Raw genomic sequence first — 21,594 nt, forward strand, 5'->3', positions numbered from 1 at the left:
ACAGTTGGTTTTTCAATGAGAATGTGTGTGGATGGGAAATTATACTGAAAGGCAGTAGTACTCTTGCAATTTTCCTCTCCATTCTCTTGCTTACATTTTCTTAAGGAAACGCCTGACAGTTTTTGTCATTTAAGGTGCCCCCCTTGGCCCTTTGGATGGCTCCTTCAGGGAGAGTAATTGGGCCATAATTTGTTTTTTATGTCAAGATGGCGTCAAAGATACGAAGGATGTTTCTGAGTTTGGGGACTGAAGAGACAGGAGAAATCCTGACCTGGGCCCGACCTCAACGTAATGGCCATAAGTTCCAGTAAGTAACAGTCACAGGTGAAAGATTTACAGCCAGGAAGGCTTTTGATCCTAGGCCAGCCTTGTAGCTACTCAGGTCTTTGGACAGCTTTCAAATAAAATCACTGCAATGTGTTCTTTACTCCTCCTGAGCCTACCCTTTCCCACACATAGGGTTATATGGGGAGCTCTGTCCTAGACACCCCGCTAGATTGACACATTCACTCTGCAGTTTGGGATCCTCCCTCTGTCACAAAATACTGTTGGGAAAACAAAATTCCCAATAATGCAAATCCTTCTACACAATTGAGCCAAGGATTATTTTTCAAGCTCAGTATAGCTATGCTACCATTCTCAATGTCAGTATGGATTTGTCACTTGATAATGGCTTGGGAAATGGTCTACAAGGGCCTTCCCTGTCAGGCTCAGTGGAGTACAGTGCTGATAATGGAAGAGAAGGAGCTAAGTCATGTATTCATCCACTTCTTCCAATCCCGGCTGTGGAACGCTCTTCCTATGGAGGTAAGATCAGCCCCCTCGCTAATGGTGTTCCGAAGAAGATTAAAAACTTGGATGTTTGAATGGGCATTCGGTTAAACAGTGCAATGAATGTGATGATTACAGGAATGGAAATTTGGACGACAAATTGGATCATGACTCTAGTTATGAGATGCATTGTGTTGTCTATTGTTGTGTCAATATTGTATATTATGCTTTTATGGTTTTAAATTGTATATCGTTGATTGATTCTTATCCTTGTTGTAAACTGCGTTGAGTCGCCTGTTGGGCTAAGAAACTGCGGTATACAAGTAAATAAATAAATAAATAAATAAATCCCCAGTTATTGAGCCAAATCAAATGGTCATGGCTGGGTACAAATGCATTTCTGTCATCCCCCCCCCTCCCAAGGACCATCTAATTCTAATAATAACATAAACATCTTCTACACTGAAGTAGCTATTCTACAATAAATGTCCATTGGTACCCCAAACTATTACTGAAAAACATTACAGTGGTAGAAGCAGTTTGGATACATGCAATCCTTTGTAATAAGCTTCAAATATTTTATTAAATACATTCACTTTCTTTAACGCAAACAAATTGGCTATCTGTTATCAAATACTTTCATGGCTGGAATCACTGGGTTGCTATGAGTTTTCCAGGCTGTATGGCCATGTGGGAGAAACATCAGGAGAGAATGCTTCTGCAACATGGCCATACAGCCCGGAAAACTCACAGCAACCCAAATTGACTATCCCATATCCAAAATGCTTGATATCATTATTCTCGAGCTTTTAAAAAGATCAGTGACTCACTTCTGGTTTTTGTGATTAGAAATTAAAATAATAATGCATAATTGGCTTTTCAATGGAAATACGTGGGACTAGAAGTGTTTTCGATTTGCACATACACATAGTCTGAAGGTAAATTTATCTACAACATTTGTAATAATTTTGCACATGAAACCAAGTTTTTGTACATTGCAGCATTAGAAACCAAAAGCATGTGGACAAATTTGTATTTTGGAGTATTTTCGGTTTGGGAGTTCCAGATAATGGATGCTCAGTCTATATAAGGTATCTAGGTCACACTTATTTCTATAATTTTGGAAAGATTCAAGAAAGTGGGAAAGGAGTGTGTAGGTGCACAGGCCATTAAAGGTGCTGGCCCCCTCTCCTATGTAACTCAGATATGTTGACAATATCCCAACTGAGTATACAGGCACATGAGTCAGAAGCATTCTATAAAGCATTCTGTAAATGCGTAGCTATAGACTCCTTCTGAATTTATGATGGTGAATGAATGTTACAGATGCCTGATGCTTTTTATACTTGTGGCATACACGACATAAGAGCAAGAACATTGCTTGGAGAAGGCAGTAAGTGTACATGTTGAGTGAAAAGGGGTGTAATAAATAATAATTAGTGGCAAAAGAAGGATCAAACCTTACTCTAAAATAACAGTTTAGAAAACAAGATGGTACAGAATTATCTAGCCTGACTCTGTATAGAGCCATGCTCACAGGGAATGGTGGCAATTGTAGTCCAACACATTTTGGGGAAATGGATTAGAGAAAGGTGCATTGTGGCATAATCTGCTTTCCATGATCTTTACTCCAGCATTGTTTTAGCAAACACTACTTACTGTTAAAATGTGATTAAACTATAAAATTATTTAAAACAAAACTATTAAAAAGAGAAAAGTCAATAAACAGCACATTTAAAAAGGTCTTGCCATGAATTTCTATAAGCTCTTTTGGAACAGAAAGGTCTTCTGTTCTTGAGGGAAGGACAGCAAGAAGGAGCCATTCTGGCCTCTCCAAGGAAGGAGATCAACCAAGGATCAACATATATTAGATAAGACATCTATCTGAAAAAAGCTTCACATGCTTGAGGAAAAAATAACAACCAATGGATTTATAATAGTCTGGGAAGAACCAATTTTTCTTTTAAATAGAAATGAACTCAGCTCTAGCTCTCGAATTAATGTGCTGGAAAACACAGTAGTCAGTCATTCCTTGGGCCTTTCCACACAAAACATGTGTCCTTGCATCCTATGGGATCCTGGGATTTGCAGTGTAGGGAAGGGCATTTAGAATTCTCTGCCAAATACTTCCTCTGGTGCCTTCCCATGCTACAAATACCAGGATTCGGCAGTTGAAGTGGACTCACAGTGCTATAATTGCAGAGTGGGAAAAGGTTGTTATGAACACCAAATAAAAATAAAATTTAAATCTCAGCTGTTATCACCTTAGACTCTAAACAGGTAAAAGACTGCCCATGGAACCCCCCCTGTCTCCTTATTAAATTCCCATTTACATGCTCCACTATCCTCCAATCGTCCCTTTATAATCAGGATACTGAGAAAAACTGAACCTGGTTTTTATCACCCATCATGGAAAGAGTGGAAAAATGACTTCTTCGGGGACCCAAACCCCTGTAAATGTTCCATTTCATTCTCAGCCAGGCCATTAAAACATAGTCAATCTTTATGTATTTTTTAAAAATTACATCCATATCCTTTAATGCTGCATAATCCTACTTCCGGTATCTGACAAGTACAACCACTTTGAGAGAAAAGAGTCCCATTTGTGACAGGAAAGTGGCTGTGATCCTTCTAACATCTGCTGAGACTGTTTTTCACCCCAACAGCAAGTGGGAGGGGAGGAAAACCATTGCATTTGCACAATCAGTTGTGTTGCCTAGTTGATACTGCCCTCCTATGGCTAAAAAGCACATAAGGAGAACCTGAAGAAAATGTTCGAGGATTCAGAGGAGCCCTCCAGATATTAGATAATGAGCATCTTCAGTCCCACCCAGCAATCCATGTTGTTTTTGACCATGTTGAATACGTAGCTTCACATATTCAGTGATGGCAAAAACAACACACTTGCAAAATAATCCCTTCACATCTGAATATGGACCAGAATTCCAAGTCTTTTGGGGAGATATTTTGAGGAAGATGGTTCACAAGTTGTGGTAGTTTTTGATGAAGTAGCTGTATTAGTCTCTTAAAGCACAAAAAAGAAAGAAGTATGGTGAAAAAAGGGAATGTTGCAGCACTCATAAGAGTGACTGGTTTTTATTTTACCATGAGCTTTCGTGGATATAAACCTTCTTTTTTCAGATGCAGTATACAATTATATCAAAGCTTCAGGTTATAAAGGGTATTATACAGTAGGGCCTTTGCACATATAATAAAAGAATATCCTTAGAAAAGGTTTTACACATAACAAAATCTTCTCAGTTTTCAACCCAGGGAAATAGATGTTTTGGTAAGCAGATTTATTGCTTTCGTACATCAATGCCATAAAGAACTGAAAGTTCTGTAACACTTCACCCATCCTTTTGAAAATTCAAGACAAGAGACATGATTTGCGTGTTTCTGTATCCTAATACATTCTGTCCAACTGCCACAACTGCATAAATACACTTTATAACCAGATGGTTCAATATCACACTCTACTGAATTTGAAAAGGTGGGTTAATACCCATAATTGTTCATGCTATAATAAAAATCAGCATATCTTAAAGGTGTTACTACATTTCTAACCCCCCCCCCCCCCCAGTCTATGGTTTAATGCAACAGTTCTCAATCTGTGCTCTGGGGAGCCCTTCGGACTCCATGAGAGGTGCTCAGGGGCTTTGCGGGCACCCTGCCTCCTCTGGGATTTCTGCTATTATTATTATTATTATTATTATTATTATTACTACTACTACTACTACTACTACTACTACCACCACCACCACTACTACTACTACTACAAAGGCTGGATGGCCACCTATTGGGGGTGTTCTGGTTGTGTTTTTCATGCAGGGCAGAAGGCGAATGGCCCTGGGGGTCTTCCACTGAAATACTGTTAAGTTTATGTTGGTTAAAATAGTTCTTAATTTTTAATATTGTATTTAGTTTTTTTTGCACTGTGTGAATTAGTTCACACAAACATTTTCCATCTATTTGCCACTGGCCCAGCCCATGTTTGAGATATATATGTGTGTGTGTGTATGTATATATATGTGTGTACATACACACATTATATGTATACATGTGTGTGTGTGCATATATATACATACACACATAATATATAATATAATATATAAACAGTTCTGGGGACTCCACAAGAAACCTTTGCTTCAAAAAGGGCTCCATGGCTGAAAAAGTTTGAGAACCCCTGGTTTAAAGGAACTATTATGCATGGAGCTGTACATTAAAGTACACACCATAACACATTGATGCACAAGACAGGCAATGCACAGAACATTGTGCACATTGTGCACAGAACACACAATGTTCTGTGCATTGCCTGTCTTGTGCATGACAATTTCACATTGGATTTTCACCCTTCACAATGCACCTTGAGCTACTTAAGGTGTGCTACACTGGTATTCATTTAGTATAAAAACTGCATAACTTAACTCTGTCAGTGGATTTTTATGCTGAAGTAAAGCAATGATGGGCCATCATGAAATCAGTTTTTGAATCTGGGGATTTCCCCCCCCCCCTCTTTTATACCACACAGCTCTCAAACTAGAATGACTGCCAAATTAACGGTTCAACATACTTTGAAAAAAATCAGCATTTTTCACTCTGATTTAAATAATTTCATGTCTGGGAATTGGTATCTCACACTAATCTCATCACCTTCTCCCATCACAGGGAGAAAAATAGTTCATTTTTTGTTTCCCTTGTCCTTTGCTTGTGATTTTTTATGAAAGATATGGGGCACATACATTAATAAAACGTCTTTTGCTGGATGTCTATTTTTAGATTTCTGTGTGAACACCAATTTTGCAGTACACATTTATTATATTTCCATCTTGTGCTTCACCCAAGAAACCCTCTACTTTGCTTTAAAAACTGCTTCAAAATTCCATAGCATAGGCCAAGATGACAGTTCATGGCTCAAGGTGACACACAAAGCATTATGGTTGGAGATGGATTTAAATCCTAGTCTCCTCAGTCCTTATCCACCATTTCCTAGCACACCACTGCATTGGCTCTTATTTAAGCAACATTTGGAGCAATTGTAGGGTAGCAGATTAAAGAGCAGAGGACAATCCTCCTGAATAATCCTCTCACACTATTTCTATTATTAACTGATATCCCATTGCCCCTCAGTGTGAGACTTAAGGAAGCTTCCCACAGCACTCAAAAGAAACACAATATAATTTTGCATCATTGATAAAGTGTATGGAACATGCTTTTCATGTTATAAATATATGGCAGTGTGGACTCAGGTAACCCAGTTCAAAGCAGATATTGTGGGGTTTTCTGTCTTGATATTCTGGGATATAGGGCTGTGTGGAAGGCCTCATAGTTACTGTTCCGTTTTTGGTAGATAAAAATCCTGAATTTGTAGGTAGGATTTTGGCTCAAATTCAGAATATGCTTCTCGGAGGAAGAAGGATTCTTTCCATCTACAAGGAAAATCTGACCTAATTCTTAGAAAACCCTCTGCTGATGGAATGAGGAAGATAAGTACATTTCCTACCTCTTCCATACTCCCATGTTTGCTCCAGAAGGTTGAGGGACAGTCCGGTACAGAAGGGAAGGTACCCATTGGATATTTACTCAGGAATGATCTTGCATGCAAAGGAGATGCCAAATCCAATCCACTAATGTTTTCATTAAATATCACTTTCCTTATCCATTTCCTGTTTTCTCTGTAAGCTTTATAGGGCATCTCTCTCTCTCAAGAACAACTGAAGAATAGGCACCCAAGTGGACAACAACACCATCCAAAATACAGCCAAAATAGCTAACATGAAACATGAAAACAGTACTTTTTACTTACTTACTTAGGCAATCAATTGTAGCTCGAGGGTGATGGTCTTCCACATGTAGTGTCCTGGCGGTGGGTCTGTAGGTGGCTGTGGAGCCCAATTCTTGATCCGCATGTTCTTCTGCAGTGAGGACATTGGTTTCCAGATGGAAGGTGTTCCTGGTCTGGATTGGCTTGACGTGCCTTTCTCTTGGCACGTTTCTCCCTTTTGCCCTCCATTTATGCCTCTTCGAATTCTGCTGCACTGCTGGTCACAGCTCACCTCCAGTTAGAGTGCTCAAAGGCCAGGGCTTCTCAGTTCTCGGTGTCTATGCCAGTTTTTGAGGTTGGCTTTGAGCCCATCTTTAAATCTCTTTTCCTGTCCACCAACATTCTGTTTCCCATTCTTGAGTTCGGAGAAGAGCAACTGCTTTGGGAGACAGTGATCAGGCATTCAGAGAATGTGGCCAGTCCAGTGGAGTTGATGGCAGAGGAGCATTGCTTCAGTGCAGGTGGTCTTTGCTTCTTCCAGCACATTGACATTTGTCCACCTGTCTTTCCAAGAGATTTGCAGGATTTTTCGGAGGCAGCGCTGATGGAATTGTTCCAGAAGTTGCGTATGACATCTGTAGACAGTCCATGTTTTGCAGGTGTATAGCAGGGTTGGGAGCACAATAGCTTTATAAACAAGCACCTTGGTATCCCTACGGATGTCCTGGTCCGCAAACACGCTGTGCTTCATTCAGAAGAATGCTGCACTCGCAGAGCTCAGGCAGTGTTGTATTTCGATGTCAATGTTGACTTTTGTGTAGTGGTGGCTGCCAAGGTAGAAATGGTCAACATTTTCTAATGTTACACCATTAAGCTCAGGCGGTGTTGTATTTCAATGTCAAAGCTGACTTTTGTGTAGAGGTGGCTGCCAAGGTAGAAATGTTACACCATTAAGCTGTATTTCTGGCATTGGAGAGGGATTGTCTGGTGACTGCTGAAGAGCACTCTGGTTTTCTCAATGTTCAATGACAGGCCAAGCTTCTCGTATGCTTCTGCGAAGGTTTAGAGTGGCCTGTAGGTCTTCTTCTGAGTGCCACAGACATTGTCATCAGCATATCGGAGTTCTATAACATGTTGTGACCTTGGAAGTATAGATTTTATACCATTTAGTCTGTATTCTGCGTTCTTCTACAATGTCTTCTTTCTTGGCAATGGCTTAAGTTATAGTTAAAATGGTTCATTATCTACATAATACAAACGGCTCAAAGAAAAACAGACATGGCTTGGAAAACTATAAACCTAAGAAGAAGTCCAAAGTGTTTCACTGTCTATTTTTAAGAGCAGATTTGAGTACCTTCTATACTTTTTTGCAACGGAGATACTGGAACTATTATATGAAGATAGCTATAAAGAAACATTAGGTCCATACCTTCTGCTGTAGTTTGGCTTCAGGTGATACAACCCTTAGTATGCCAACCAAATTCGATATGGCTGTTGAGACAGTTTTAACTAGTGGATTTTAACGTCAAGATATGTGATTTTAACGCTTTTGTATGTGTATGGCCAATTGAATGTTTGCCGTTTATATGTTGTGCTCTGCCCTGAGTCCCCTTCGGGGTGAGAAGAGCAGAATATAAATGCTTTAAATAAATAAAATAATTAAAAGTACAATGAAGGAACAGATAGTAAAATGGATTTATTCCGGAATGTATCCATGTTCTATAGCGAAATGCTATTAGAGCAAACATGTGATTCTGTGATTGTATCCTGCTTTCATTTCAAGATGTTCAGGACAACATAAATTGCTTATGCTCCTTCTCTTAATTTTAACCTCACAGTCCTGCAAGTCTGACTGGGCTGAAAGTGATCACCTCAGTGTCATCATGTGAGCTGCACAGTTGTTATATGCCCATCATATCACTGGGTTGGCATTCTCTTGTCAGGCACCACAGGGGATTTCAGTGAGGAATTACAAACCTTCTGGGTAATTCATTACCAGTTCAGAAGAGGAAGTGCAAGCCATGCTAGGAAATTACAGCTAGAGATAGATGAGGTGATTTCATGAGAGATTCCTCCTAGATTATGTCTGAACTACTCTGTGCAATGAATGTTCCCACTTCTTCCCTCTATATCATATTATTGAACATATAGCTATTGTGGTATTTGCTTACTCTTGAACCCGGATATCTAGCAGTCAATTGACAAGCATTATAATGAGCATAATTCACTATGTAGTTTGGAATACTGGGAAACAGCCTGTTTGGTCAAATAATTATAAAATGATTTCAGAATTTATTACAGATAAAGGCAATACATAGTGAATTACAGCATCTCAAATGGAAATAATTCATATTGTGCATGCTAATATTGTTTGCTCTATTATCCTTATTCAACTTGGAAGCTGTGTATAAATTACAAAATGCATTATGAGGAAGGAGGGAGGGAAGGAAGGAAGGAAGGAAGGAGGGAGGGAGGGAGGGAGGGAAGGAAGGAAGGAAGGAAGGAAGGAAGGAGTCTATCTGGTTACTTAAAAGATCATTTATTAGAAATGAATCTCAAGCAATTACATCTTTATCCAACAGTACAGATTTTTAAGTGTTACACACAGTGGAAGGAAGGATATACTATACACCTCAGAGAAAAGAACTCTATAATTCCACTATAAATTACTACATTGCTTTTAGTTTACATAGTTAAAATTCACAATTAAAGATACAAGTTTACCCAAAACATTTGGCATAAAGATCAGTACAACACATAAAAACTCACTAGACTGAATAAAGGCAAAAGGAAATTGTTCTTTTTCCCCTCACTAAGCCTTTCACAAATCAAAATGGGTATCAAAACATGTCAGTTTATCTTTTTGTAGTGTGCCGCAAGACAAGACAGGAGAGATGAAGGCAACGTAAGAGGAAAGCTCCCTAAGTCTATGCTTGAAAGATGAGAGGAAATGTTGAAAATTATTTCCAAATTATTTCATTCGATATATTTCATTGAAAATCTGAGTTTAAGGCATAAGCCCCTTCCCCTCCACAAACATTTACAAGTATGTAACTGATAATAAATGAGACTGGGCAAGTTTTATAGGAGAGCAGAGCTTACCCTGTGGTATTACTAATTACATTTTTTAAAAGTAGATATTTAGGAACAAAACAAAGTACAGTACAGTCTTGCTTATCCAACCTTCGCTCATCCAGCATTCTGTATTATCCAATGCAGTCTGCCTCCTGCCCGGATCCACAGCTGTTTCAATACATTGTGATGTTTTGGTGCTAAATTCGTAAATACAGTAATTACTACATGTTACCATGTATTAAACTGCTTTTTCTGTCGACTTGTAAAATACGATGCTTTGGTGCTTAATTTGTAAAATCATAACGTAATTTGACATTTAATAGTCTTTTCCTTAATCCCTCCTTATTCTCCAACATTTTCACTGATTCAATGTTCTGCTGGACCATTTATGTTGGATAAGCGGGACTCTACTGTATGTGGTTTTGGTGACACTCTGCTCCATTGCTGTAAGGGCCTTTGATTAAATTCTGAGAGTGCTGAAATGCTTTTCTGGAGATTTGTCAGTCCCCCACGTTAAGGGTGAAGTGACACCAATGAACCAAGCACAGGTTCACCTTCAAAGACAAAGAATCCAACCACAACAAAGGATTTCAACATACTTTACATTATGATTTATCAATACAAGGTAAAGTGCAAGGGTTTCCTTTCCTTCTCCCATTGAGCTAATCTACTCATTATAACATTTAAAATACTATTTCTTAAAGTTTCCTTTTAGACAAGTCACCAACAGCTAGATTTCTGGGCTCTACCTTGTTCATGGCTCTTTAAATCTATTTTGTAAGTCTGAAAAACTGTCCTTGCCATTTGCTATTTTAGCTTTAAGATATTTTGGTCACCTAATCAGGAAATATATTACTGGGAAATCTGGGAAGGGAAAAACAAATCTTGTTAGATTCAGCATTGTGCCTCAAGTGTTCTGCAAGACCATCAGGTGTGTCCCTTCTGAACCTTAATTTATGACATGCCTTGCAAGGCAGTGTCTAAAATTTAATGTAGAGGTTTAATATGCAATATTTACACCGCAAAGACACATTTGGAAGGTAAACAGGGGAAGGTGACGGATGGGTCGTCATAACCATGTCACTTCATTACTGTAATTCTCATTGCACCTTTCCCTTCTCTTTGTTCTGTTCTTCATTCAATTCAAGGGATGAACAAAAATCCTTGTGCTATTACTGCTACTACTACAAGTACAACAACTAACACACTGAGGACCACCATCTTTGACAAAGTCAAACTCATTATAGAAGATGTGCCACAGTAAGATCTTCGGCTCTGATGCAAAGCCCATTAAAACAACGTATGGCCCTTCTTCTTGCAAGTGGGTTCTTAGAAGGGTTTAAAGGCTTTAACACAACTTTTGGTTTGAGAGGTTTCATTCAATAGAGATATTGTCAGCCCTAAGTGCGGAAAGAGTCACTCTGAGGCTGAGGTGTTGAACAGCTTACACACCATGTAAAGTTTATATTTGACAAAAATTAAGGTAAAATGCAACCCACCAGCTTGTCTTAATGAACTCTGTCAATGTGACTCTGTTCTACTATATTCTAATTTTAGCCATTGCTTAAGGATTCATATATTTGAAGCTCAAAAAATGCTGATGAAGGTTTTATTAAAACCACAAGGAATAGAAAGTTTCCTTAAATGGCATGCAGCATAGTTTGCCATTAATATTAAACAACTGCATCATGGTGTTTTTGGTGATTCAAAACAAGATGTTCAAGAACCACAGGCTTCTCCCTGAATATAGATATTGCTGTTAACAGGATCTGTTTCTAGCATAATAAGCCATGAGAATGGTCCAACCTGGCTACCAAGATATTGGCTCAAGACTTGTTGGTTTAGCTGAGTATAAGGCATATACAGATGTTTATAAAAGGCATCAAGATTCACAAAACATGACATCTACAATCCCTCAGATCTGATGGTGAGATTTACGATCCCTTTCATTTTGAAAATACTGATTTGCTTATAACAATTTTCTCCAATTCATTCATTTGGGGGGGGGGGGAAGAGTCTTGATCTGATCTTAAGAGAAAGAACCTGCCTCTGCATTTTTCTGCAGATGAACTGTTAATATTTTTGTACATTCATTTGGAAACTCTGCAGTTCTGTGTCAAAATAAGCCCCAAAACTCTAAAGCTTATGTTTTTGGTCTAGACATGTGGCATAAGGTGCTAATCTTAAGAGAAATTTTCCATGGGCATCAAGCTCCACAAGATGAATCTTATGAAGCCACAAATAATCAAAAGACTGGTTCACCTATAAAGATAAATTAACTAAATTTATAGCTAGTTCAATCTATTTACTCAATAAAGAAGGAAGTGTAATAGTTGTCAAATTTTAAAATGCTAAGTAACAATCTGAAGAATTCTAGCATTATTTCTAGTTACATTGTCATACAAGTATTTAAATAAGATGCATTACATGTATATATCCTATGATGGAATAGCTGCACATATCCTGCCGAAAATATCCACCCTTAAAAGTATAATCCAATTTACTGGAATAGTATGCACTAGCCAATGTTTCTTGAACATGTTTGCCAGAAAAATAAACTGTTACAAAATTCATCATCTCTGAGACAGACTGTAGGTTTTCACACTGTTTGTCAGAAATAAAAATAAGTGAAGAGGTTTCAGTGTATCCTTATAGCCTCAGATAACAAATACACACAGTATTTACTTAAGCGGGATCTTCCCACAGAGTAATCCACCAAAGCATAATATAATCCTGGAGAATAACATTTGAGAAATCACCTTTGGAGCAGGCATCTCAGCATCTCATACGACACCAGACAGCTTTTACTTTTGTTTATTTCAGTGGTACTTAGACTGCAATTTTTCAAAGCAACATTAAGGACTGTGATGGTGCTATTCATTTTAATATTCACTGTGAATAAAATACAACAGGATCTACAAATACGCATTATCACAATTCTGTTGTTTGAGTAAAGTTTTATTTTAGGCTGGGCCTGAGTAAGTTTAGTCTGTTTTTAACAGCTTGCAAAAAAGATCAAAAACCTACCATCCATGTCCACCCGGGACTACAAAAACTGGGCAGCACCACATGAAAGGTCGAACTTGGTAGGCCACAAACTGGTGGGCCATCATTAGACCACAATGCAGTATCTCCTACACTGAAAAGCATGGAGGTGCTGTATGCATATGCACAGCAGACCATATCATGCACTCATATCTCAGAAAATAAAATGGGCCATTGATGTCAAGTGTCTGATTAATGGATACATACTTCATCACAATCTGATTAAACCTACTACCAAATGGCTTCCACATAACACCAGACTTAATCTAGTATTTCATCTCTGAATCAAGGCACACAGGAACTTATATGAAGCCATTTTTAGTGTCATGGTGAGTACACATCAAAAAGTATATATCAAACTCTAGGAAAACAACAGATTGCATGTCAAAATTGTAGCAGCTCACCATTACAAAATATTCTGAAGAACGTAAGTATTTATCAATGAAACTCATGAATGTATGAATCAGAGGTTCTAGAAGAGTTTAGAAGTTAATTGAGGCTTATTCCTCTATGAAAACTCTCCACTGTCCAAAAGACACAAAGGCTCCACCAAGAGACTAGCACCCATGAAAACGTGAGACAAGTAATCCCAGATTGTGCACAAGCAGTGAGCTACAAATTAATATTTTTTTGTACCAGTCATCCAGTGCTATGCCTGATCTGTGCCATAAATATTCTCTGGACACAATATGATCCAATGTTATAATTCTGAATTCATTTCATATGTGACATATCATAAAAGGCTTACTTCAATCCTCTATACAGTTTTTGTCTTTAATATCTTGATTTTTTGTGGACTCTATCCCTCAGTAAAATATTAGGATTTGAAAGCACAGAAGTCATCTCACACCATCCGGAACTGAATACTCTAGCACTGTGAGCCAAAGGTTTCTATATTACTTTCTATTGTACACTTTATATTACAAAAAAAGTCCTTTAACAGATTAAAAATATTTATAATGCACCTTTAATATCACACTTGCTCATGTTCAGAATTTATTTAATTTTTATTCCAGTTTGCTGCTTTCTGACTTATGATCCAATCGACTCTTGTTACTCTTTACCATGTAGATGAAATAAGCAAGGGTCTCTTTCTCATTCACTGGGATATTCCTGAAATGACGGCTTACAGTCTGAAAGGGAAAAACACACATTAAGAAGCCCTGAATAATTAAGCCATAATAATAATAATAATAATAATAATAATAATAATAATATGAACACGTCAAACTACTCTGGGACTTCTGAATTCAGACTGACAGAGTTTTGGAGCACAATATTACTGACCTCACCATCATATTAAAAAACAAAGTATGGACCATCAATGTTGCAATCCGAGGCGACAGCAGGATTAAAGAGAAACAATGGGAATAGCTGACACGATATGAGGATTGCAGGATGCTTGCCATAGATGCAGGCGAAGCGTCAGGAGAAAATGCCTTTAGAACATGGCCATATGGCCTGAAAAAACCTACAACAACCCAGTGATTCCAGCCATGAAATCCTTCGACAATACGAGGATTTAAAGATCGAACTGCAAACACTATGGCATAAGCCAGTCAAGGTGGGCCCAGTGGTGATCGGCACATTGTGTGCAGTGCCTAAAGACCTTGGCCTGCACTTAAATAGGCACTGACAAAATTACTATCTGTCAGCTGTAAAAGGCCACTCTACTTGGATTTGCACACATTATTTGTGGATATATCACATAGTCCAAGACACTTGGGATGTGTTTGACATGTCATCCAATACAACAGCTAGCATAGTGATCTTGTGTGCTGTGTACCAATCTTGTTGTAATAATAATAATAATAATAATAATAATAATAATAATAATAATAATGAATAGAATCATAGAATCATAGAATCTAAGAGTTGGAAGAGACCTCATGGGCCATCCAGTCCAACCCCCTGCCAAGAAGCAGGAACATCGCATTCAAATCACCCCTGCCAAATGGCCATCCAGCCTCTGCTTAAAAGCTTCCAAAGAAGGAGCCTCCACCACACTCTGGGGCAGAGAGTTCCACTGCTGAACGGCTCTCACAGTCAGGAAGTTCTTCCTCATGTTCAGATGGAATCTCCTCTCTTGTAGTTTGAAGCCATTGTTCCGCGTCCTAGTCTCCAGGGAAGTAGAAAACAAGCTTGCTCCCTCCTCCCTGTGGCTTCCTCTCACATATTTATACATGGCTATCATATCCCCTCTCAGCCTTCTCTTCTTCAGGCTAAACATGCCAAGCTCCTTAAGCCGTCCCTCATAGGGCTTGTTCTCCAGACCTTTTATCATTTTAGTCGCTCTCCTCTGGACACATTCCAGCTTGTCAATATCTCTCTTCAATTGTGGGGCCCAGAATTGGACACAATATTCCAGGTGTGGTCTAACCAAAGCGGAATAGAGGGGTAGCATTACTTCCTTAGATCTAGACACTATGCTCCTATTGATGCAGGCCAAAATCCCATTGGCTTTTTTTGCCGCCACATCACATTGTTGGCTCATGTTTAACTTGTTGTCCACAAGGACTCCAAGATCTTTTTCACACATACTGCTCTCGAGCCAGGCATTGTCCCCCATTCTGTATCTTTGCATTTCGTTTTTCCTGCCAAAGTGGAGTATCTTGCATTTGTCACTGTTGAACTTCATTTTGTTAGTTTTGGCCCATCTCTCTAATCTGTCAAGATCATTTTGAATCCTGCTCCTGTCCTCTGGAGTATTGGCTATCCCTCCCAATTTGGTGTCGTCTGCAAACTTGATGATCCTGCCTTCTAACCCTTCATCTAAGTCATTAATAAAGATGTTGAACAGGACCGGGCTTAGGACGGAGCCCTGCGGCACTCCGCTCGTCACTTCTTTCCAGGATGAAGAGGAAGCATTGGTGAGCACCCTCTGGGTTCGTCCATTTAACCAATTACAGATCCACCTCACCGTAGTTTTGCGGTGAGTTTATCTCACCGTAGTTTATCTCCCCGTGGGGATATACACTCTATGGCTTTCCCACAGCTGACTTGCAGGATTCAGGGCATAGTGAGAATGCAAAGAAATCCTCTTCATTTGAGTATTTCAAGTAATATTAATCAAAATCCTTTATTATCTCTTATAAGACCAACAAGAAGAACCAATCTGTCTGTGTGTATACACACATATACACACATGTACACATAATTTTTCATGCTTCAAGAACATGAACTACAGTTCAAAAATCACATAATCACTTTCTTTAACTACCTTAAGGCAGGTATCCTCAAACTGCAGCCCTCCAGCTGTTTGCGTCTCCAACTGCCAGAAGCCCTAACAAGCTTGTTCAATTGTCAGGAATTCTGGGAGTTGAAGGCCCAAACAGCTGGAGGGCCGCAGTTTGGGGATACCTGCCTTAAAGGCTCTCAAAGAGAGATGGGCAGGCTTAATGGCTTGAAGTTTCAAGAGGTTAGATTTCAACTGAACATTAGATGGAACTTCTTGACAATAAGCACAGTTTGTAATTCTTAGAGAAATTGTAGGATCATCTCTGGATGTCTTCAAAAAGAGCCTGGACAGCTATCTGCTGAAATATTTTAGCGGGAGATCCTTCATTGAGCAGGAGGCTGGACGCAATGGTCAGGAGGCCCCTTCCAACCCAATCTAAGTAAACATTGGTACAACATATAAATATATTTTCCTGCTGAAGTAAGAAAACATATTCTACATATCTCTTAAGAAACTTACTTCTGCTAGTTGAGCTTTATTGAGGCCAGGCCTTGTCTGCAACTTGTAATGCCTTTTGTAACGCCGGAGAGTATTTACCTGAAGTTGAAACAAGTCAACCTGCAAAAGAAATGACATTAATAAGGAAAAAGAATGAACCAGGAACAGTAATCTTCAAAATACATATCCACCCTAAGAATCAGCATACAAGAAACACGCCTTGTTCCATCTCAAGAGTAACGTATGACTCCCACCCGCTCAACAATGATAGATGGAATACAGGTAACTAGGAACTTGGGAGGGTTTCCTTTATTTTTTAAGGCATTGCCATCATGTGTTCAACTCATAATCTGAATCATGAGCAAAAATGGAAATATACATTTGGATCCAATCAACTTTCTACAGGAAACAATTTAATGCTGTTTATTTTTCATTCTTCAGAGAGTGAGAAGAACAAGTTGGAAAGCAATTTTAATCAAGCTACTCCATTCTCCAGATGGGCTGGAACTGGCACTTCAATGATACCCAATTCTGTTTGGCAGGACGGAGACATAGTTGTGGTTCAAAATATCCACTGATTTATTTATTTATTTACATTATTTCTATCCTGCCCATATCAGCCCGAAGGTGACTCAGGGCATCAATAATAACGTGATGAAACGATGCTTGCACTTTCTGTCCTGGATGGTACAATCCGGCAGGGCTTGGGATGTAGCAGGAGATCTACAGCTCTGCTCCTCCCTAATATCATTCATGTATGACTGGTCTTCCCACTTCAGGCAGAAAAGATTTTAATTATATGAAGCAAGCAGTGGGCCTTTTGTAAAATACTAGGAAAGAGTGATCTTTTAAAAAAAAGTAAAAGTGAAGCACCCTAAAGCCACTAATGCTGAAAAGATTCTACAAGATACAACACTAGGCAAGATATGTACTGTGTTGTCTTTAGAACTAAAAACAAAGGTAATCAAGAAAATAAACAAATCCTCTTTGAATTTCATTATGCTACATACCTCTGGGACATCTATGTCATGCTCTGGAGAGTCTCCTCCATCATCACTTGTCTTCCTTTTCCTTTTGTTTCGAACACTCTGAATAAAGTTCTTGTGGAAATCACATATATACAAGTGTCTTACCTAAGGATCAAAACATGTATTGTGGTCACAGTACAGCAGAGAAGAGTATGGTGAATTATAAAATGAGCAGATAACTGGAAAGTTTTCACGAACAAAGGATTGAGTTGTTTTGGGCAGGGCAGAGAATAGTTCTAAGCTGCTAAGCAACTTCATCAAAGAACAGAACGAACACACTAACGTAACAGAGAGCTTATTCAGTTTTATGTATGTTAAAGGGCAAAAAATTGGTTTTGTGATACATATCTCTAGCCCAAAGTAAGAGAGTACTCCAGTAAACCCCTTTACCAATGAAAGAACCATGTGCACCAGAAGATGTTAAATAATTTAACGTGACATCCACCTAGGACAAAAATAATTTAATACAGTAGAAAAAATGTAATTATATCTAATTTCATATGTGGTGGAAGAGATAAAGAACAATGCAATCCTGAGGTGCTACTAACACTACCCTATAAAAAGGAATGTATTTTTAATTGAGAGACAGCTAGATTAGCCAGGCAGGTAAATAAAAATAAAATAATCAGGCCCTTCCTATGTATTTTATGTGAGACCTTGTGTAGTCTTGGTGGCATGCTGTTTGTCTGCAGAGAACTTTTTACTGCAACACTGATCTATATCTGGAAAAGAATAACTGAAGTACAGTCAAAGGGATAGAGAAACCATTATTTTCTATCACTCCCCATTTATAGTTTTAAAGTTCTGAGTGAAGTCAGACTTACACGGCAGAGGGCTATAAAGAGCAATACTAATCTACCCAAATGCTGAATACCACCAATTCCCTAGTGCCACAAGCAATAATGCTCCAGTTTAGGTACCAGATGTGGCAGATGTCGCTTAATGTTAATACTAATTGGCTGACAGTACTTAAATCTGCATGGGGCTTGCCAAGAAATAAATATGTTTGCAGTTTCCAACATTTAAAAGATTGTCTAATTATAGCAAGAGATTTCTGATTTGACAGTTTCTAAATGAACTGTTTCAAGTCTCAACTCTACCAATGCACATTTATCAGTACTATATGCACCAGTTACTAATATGCAATCACATGTCTTACATTTGAAAATCAATTATTTTCCCTCTTTCCCCGTTGTGCCAGCTTCACTGGCTGCCAGTCTGCTACTGAGCACAATTCAAAGTGCTGGCTTTAGCATATAAAGACCTAAACCGTCTGGCCCAGTTTACCTGTTCGAACATATCACCCTCTATAAGCCAGCAAGGAGATTAAGATCGTCTGGAGAGGCTCTGCTCTTGGTCCCACCTCCTTCGCAAACACACTTGGTGGGGACAAGAGACAGGGCATTTACAGTGGTGGCCCCTCTACTATGGAACTCCCTCCTGAATGAGATCAGATCAGCCCCCTCCCTACCGACCTTCAGGAAAAAGCTAAATACATGGTTGTGGGACCAAGCTTTTGGTCAGTAACAGTGCAATACGAAAACACAGAATGGTACAATAACAATTGGAATGGCCTCAGACTATAGTATCAGATTGCGTGATTTTAAATAAGTGGTTTTAATATGTTTTTAATGATTGTTTAAATGTATATGTTTTATTTTATTTGATGTATGTTCATGCTGGCATCAAATTGCTGCCTATATATGCTCTGAGTCCCCTAAGGGTGAGAAGCACAGGGTATAAATATTGTAAATAAATAAATAGAATTTTTGATATCTCTGTGTTATGTGCTATGTTTAGGAAACTTTATGGGACTGTTCACCTGTGAACTTAAGAGCTCAGGACTGGTTGCAGCCTCCCTTATTTCGACTACCCAGAACAATTCTTTCTCACATGTCATTCTCCCAACTCATCATGTATTACGGTTTCTGTGCAACTGGTATCACTCTGCTTTATAAAACTGAAAAGTAGCTTTACTGTAATTTAAACAAATTAACTTCCCTAATATATTTTTACTTTTTTAAATCACTGAAAAAGACTACTTCATAAAACAGAGAAACACTTGTTTACTGTACAATCTCGTGTTGACAAATTACAAGCACGCACAAAAAAACTCCCGAGGCAACATATTCTGTTTCATTTTTCAACTCATAGCACAAGCTGAATGCAGTTTGTCACCACTTTAACTGTCATGGCTCAATGCTGTGGAATTAAGGAAGTTGTAGTTCCAATGGCTCCTTTGCCTTCTCTGCCAAAGAGTGCTGGGGCCTCCCAGGATTCCCTAGCACTGAGCCATAAAAGTTAAAGTGGTGTCACACTGCATTCATTGTCTCTGTCAATTAAGATGGCTGACATACGAACAGAGATGACTGAATGGAGCTGACTGAACGCTGATCTGACTGAACGCTGATCTCCAACAAGGGCAGCCTTTTTAAATGGAAACACTTCCCAAAGAACTTTGGAAATCTTCACTCCAAGACAAGCATTGGATTGATGAAAGAGCTGTCAATTATTGCCAGGAAACAGCAGAGGAAGCAATGCTTATCTCTCCAAGAATGGCAGCCTCTTGAAACAACATTTCCTAAAGAACTCCAGAACTCTTCAGAACAAGGATTCATAGAAGAGTGGTTCCTTAATTCTAGGAGATATTTTTTCCCTGTCAGGAGTGACTTGAGAAACTGAAGTTGTTTCTGGTGTGAGAGAATTGGCTGTCTGCAAGGACATTGTCCAGGGGACACCCGGATGTTTTACCATCCTGTGGGAGGCTTCTCTCACATCCCCGCATGAGAAGCTGGAGCTGACAGACGGGATCTCACCCCTGCTCCCCAGCCCGCATGTTTTGCCATCTTGTGGGAGGCTTCTCTCGTGTCCCTGCATGGGAAGCTGGAGTTGACAGATGGGATCTCACCCTGCTCCCCGGCAGGAATGATTTACCATCCTGTGGGAGGCTTCTCTCGTGTCCCTGGGTTGGATGTTTTACCATCCTGTGGGAAGCTTCTCTCACATCCCCGCATGAGAAGCTGGAGCTGACAGACGGGAGCTTACCCCACTCCTCGGATTCAAACCTCCGACTTTTAGGTCAGCAGTCCTGCCGGCACAAGGATTTAACCCCTTGCGCCACCTATTCCCAGAAGAGGAAGGCTAATAAATAGTGCAGAGCCGGGCCAGCCAAAGTGCCACGGGGTGGGTGGGCCAACCTTCAGTACCAAAAAAGGCGACTCATTCCCTGGAAGCAGGCGTCGAGGCCTCGGCCTGCGCCTCCCCGCGGCGTGCCCCCCCAACTCACACTTTTGTCGATGTCGAGCTTGAGCTTCTTCTGGGAGATGCTCTTCTGGATCCTCTTGCTGAAGGAGGCGTTGCCGGCGGGGCGGAGGCACCGGTCCCCGTCGTCGAAGAGGCAGCAGCTCTGTCCGTAGAAGGGGCCGCTGGGGGGCCCATCCCGGCTGTCTTCCTCCGTGCTGAAACCATTCATCGCAGCCCCGCTCCCTCCAGCCCCGCCGAAAGAGGGCCAAAGAGGCCGCCGAGCCCCTCTGCCCGAAAACGGGAACCACGAGAAATGAGACCCGGCCGCGGCTGAACGCCCCACACCAACTTGGAGGAGTGTTTCCCTTTAAGGGCTCTTCCGCCAACCGGACTCCCCCCTCCCCGCTCCCCAGGACGGACAGAGTGCCTTGAGAACCAACTCCAAGCGGACGTTCGACGGCTCTTCCCGCAAGCGGCCCCCCTCCCGCCTCCAATTGGCCTTAGGGCGAGGTGGGGCGAACCATTCCGAGGGGGCGCGGGGGTGGCCTACATCTCCGAAGCCAAACTTTCATCCTCAGGAGGAACCCCCCCCCCCATAAAGCCTTCGCCTTTTGAATCCCGCCCTTTTCTGTTCTGAGGGAAGCCTGGCTTTCTCCCTGCCTTCAAGCCCCTTCAGAGGCAGCCAGGCAGGCAGGGCCCTGAGGCACCGGTCGGCAGGGCTCCCCGGTTCCCCCGCGCCTCAGGAGCCGGCAGCCCGGTACGCGCCTGTGCCCGGCTGCCGGCCCCTCGGGAGGAGGCCTCTCCCCGGCCCGAAGAGGAGGAGGAGCCGGCCAGGCCCGGGCGTGAGAAAGGACGCCCGCTCCCCTTCTCGCCCGCGGGACCCTCCGCGCCTCACTCCGCTTCCCTCGCACTCGCACACAAAACCTGCCCGCTCCGCCTCCTCCATTCCAAGCGGAAGTCCCGCCCTCGAGCGCCCACTGGCAGCCGCC

General features: G+C 40.5%; 1 protein-coding gene across 1 annotated transcript; it reads right to left on the minus strand.

Annotated features, from left to right (window-relative positions):
• Window positions 1-9,061: 9,061 nt before the first annotated feature.
• On the minus strand, window positions 9,062-21,553 carry SAP30L (SAP30 like). The gene is made up of 4 exons (XM_060765516.2): window positions 20,649-21,553; window positions 17,345-17,467; window positions 16,356-16,454; window positions 9,062-13,791 (listed from the first exon to the last, which is right to left on the minus strand). Exons 1-4 carry the CDS (start codon window positions 20,832-20,834, stop codon window positions 13,666-13,668), a joined length of 534 nt encoding a protein of 177 aa, XP_060621499.1. The 5' UTR covers window positions 20,835-21,553; the 3' UTR covers window positions 9,062-13,665.
• Window positions 21,554-21,594: the final 41 nt, after the last annotated feature.

Source organism: Anolis sagrei, chromosome 2 (assembly GCF_037176765.1).
Source record: "Anolis sagrei isolate rAnoSag1 chromosome 2, rAnoSag1.mat, whole genome shotgun sequence".
NCBI lineage: Eukaryota > Metazoa > Chordata > Lepidosauria > Squamata > Dactyloidae > Anolis > Anolis sagrei.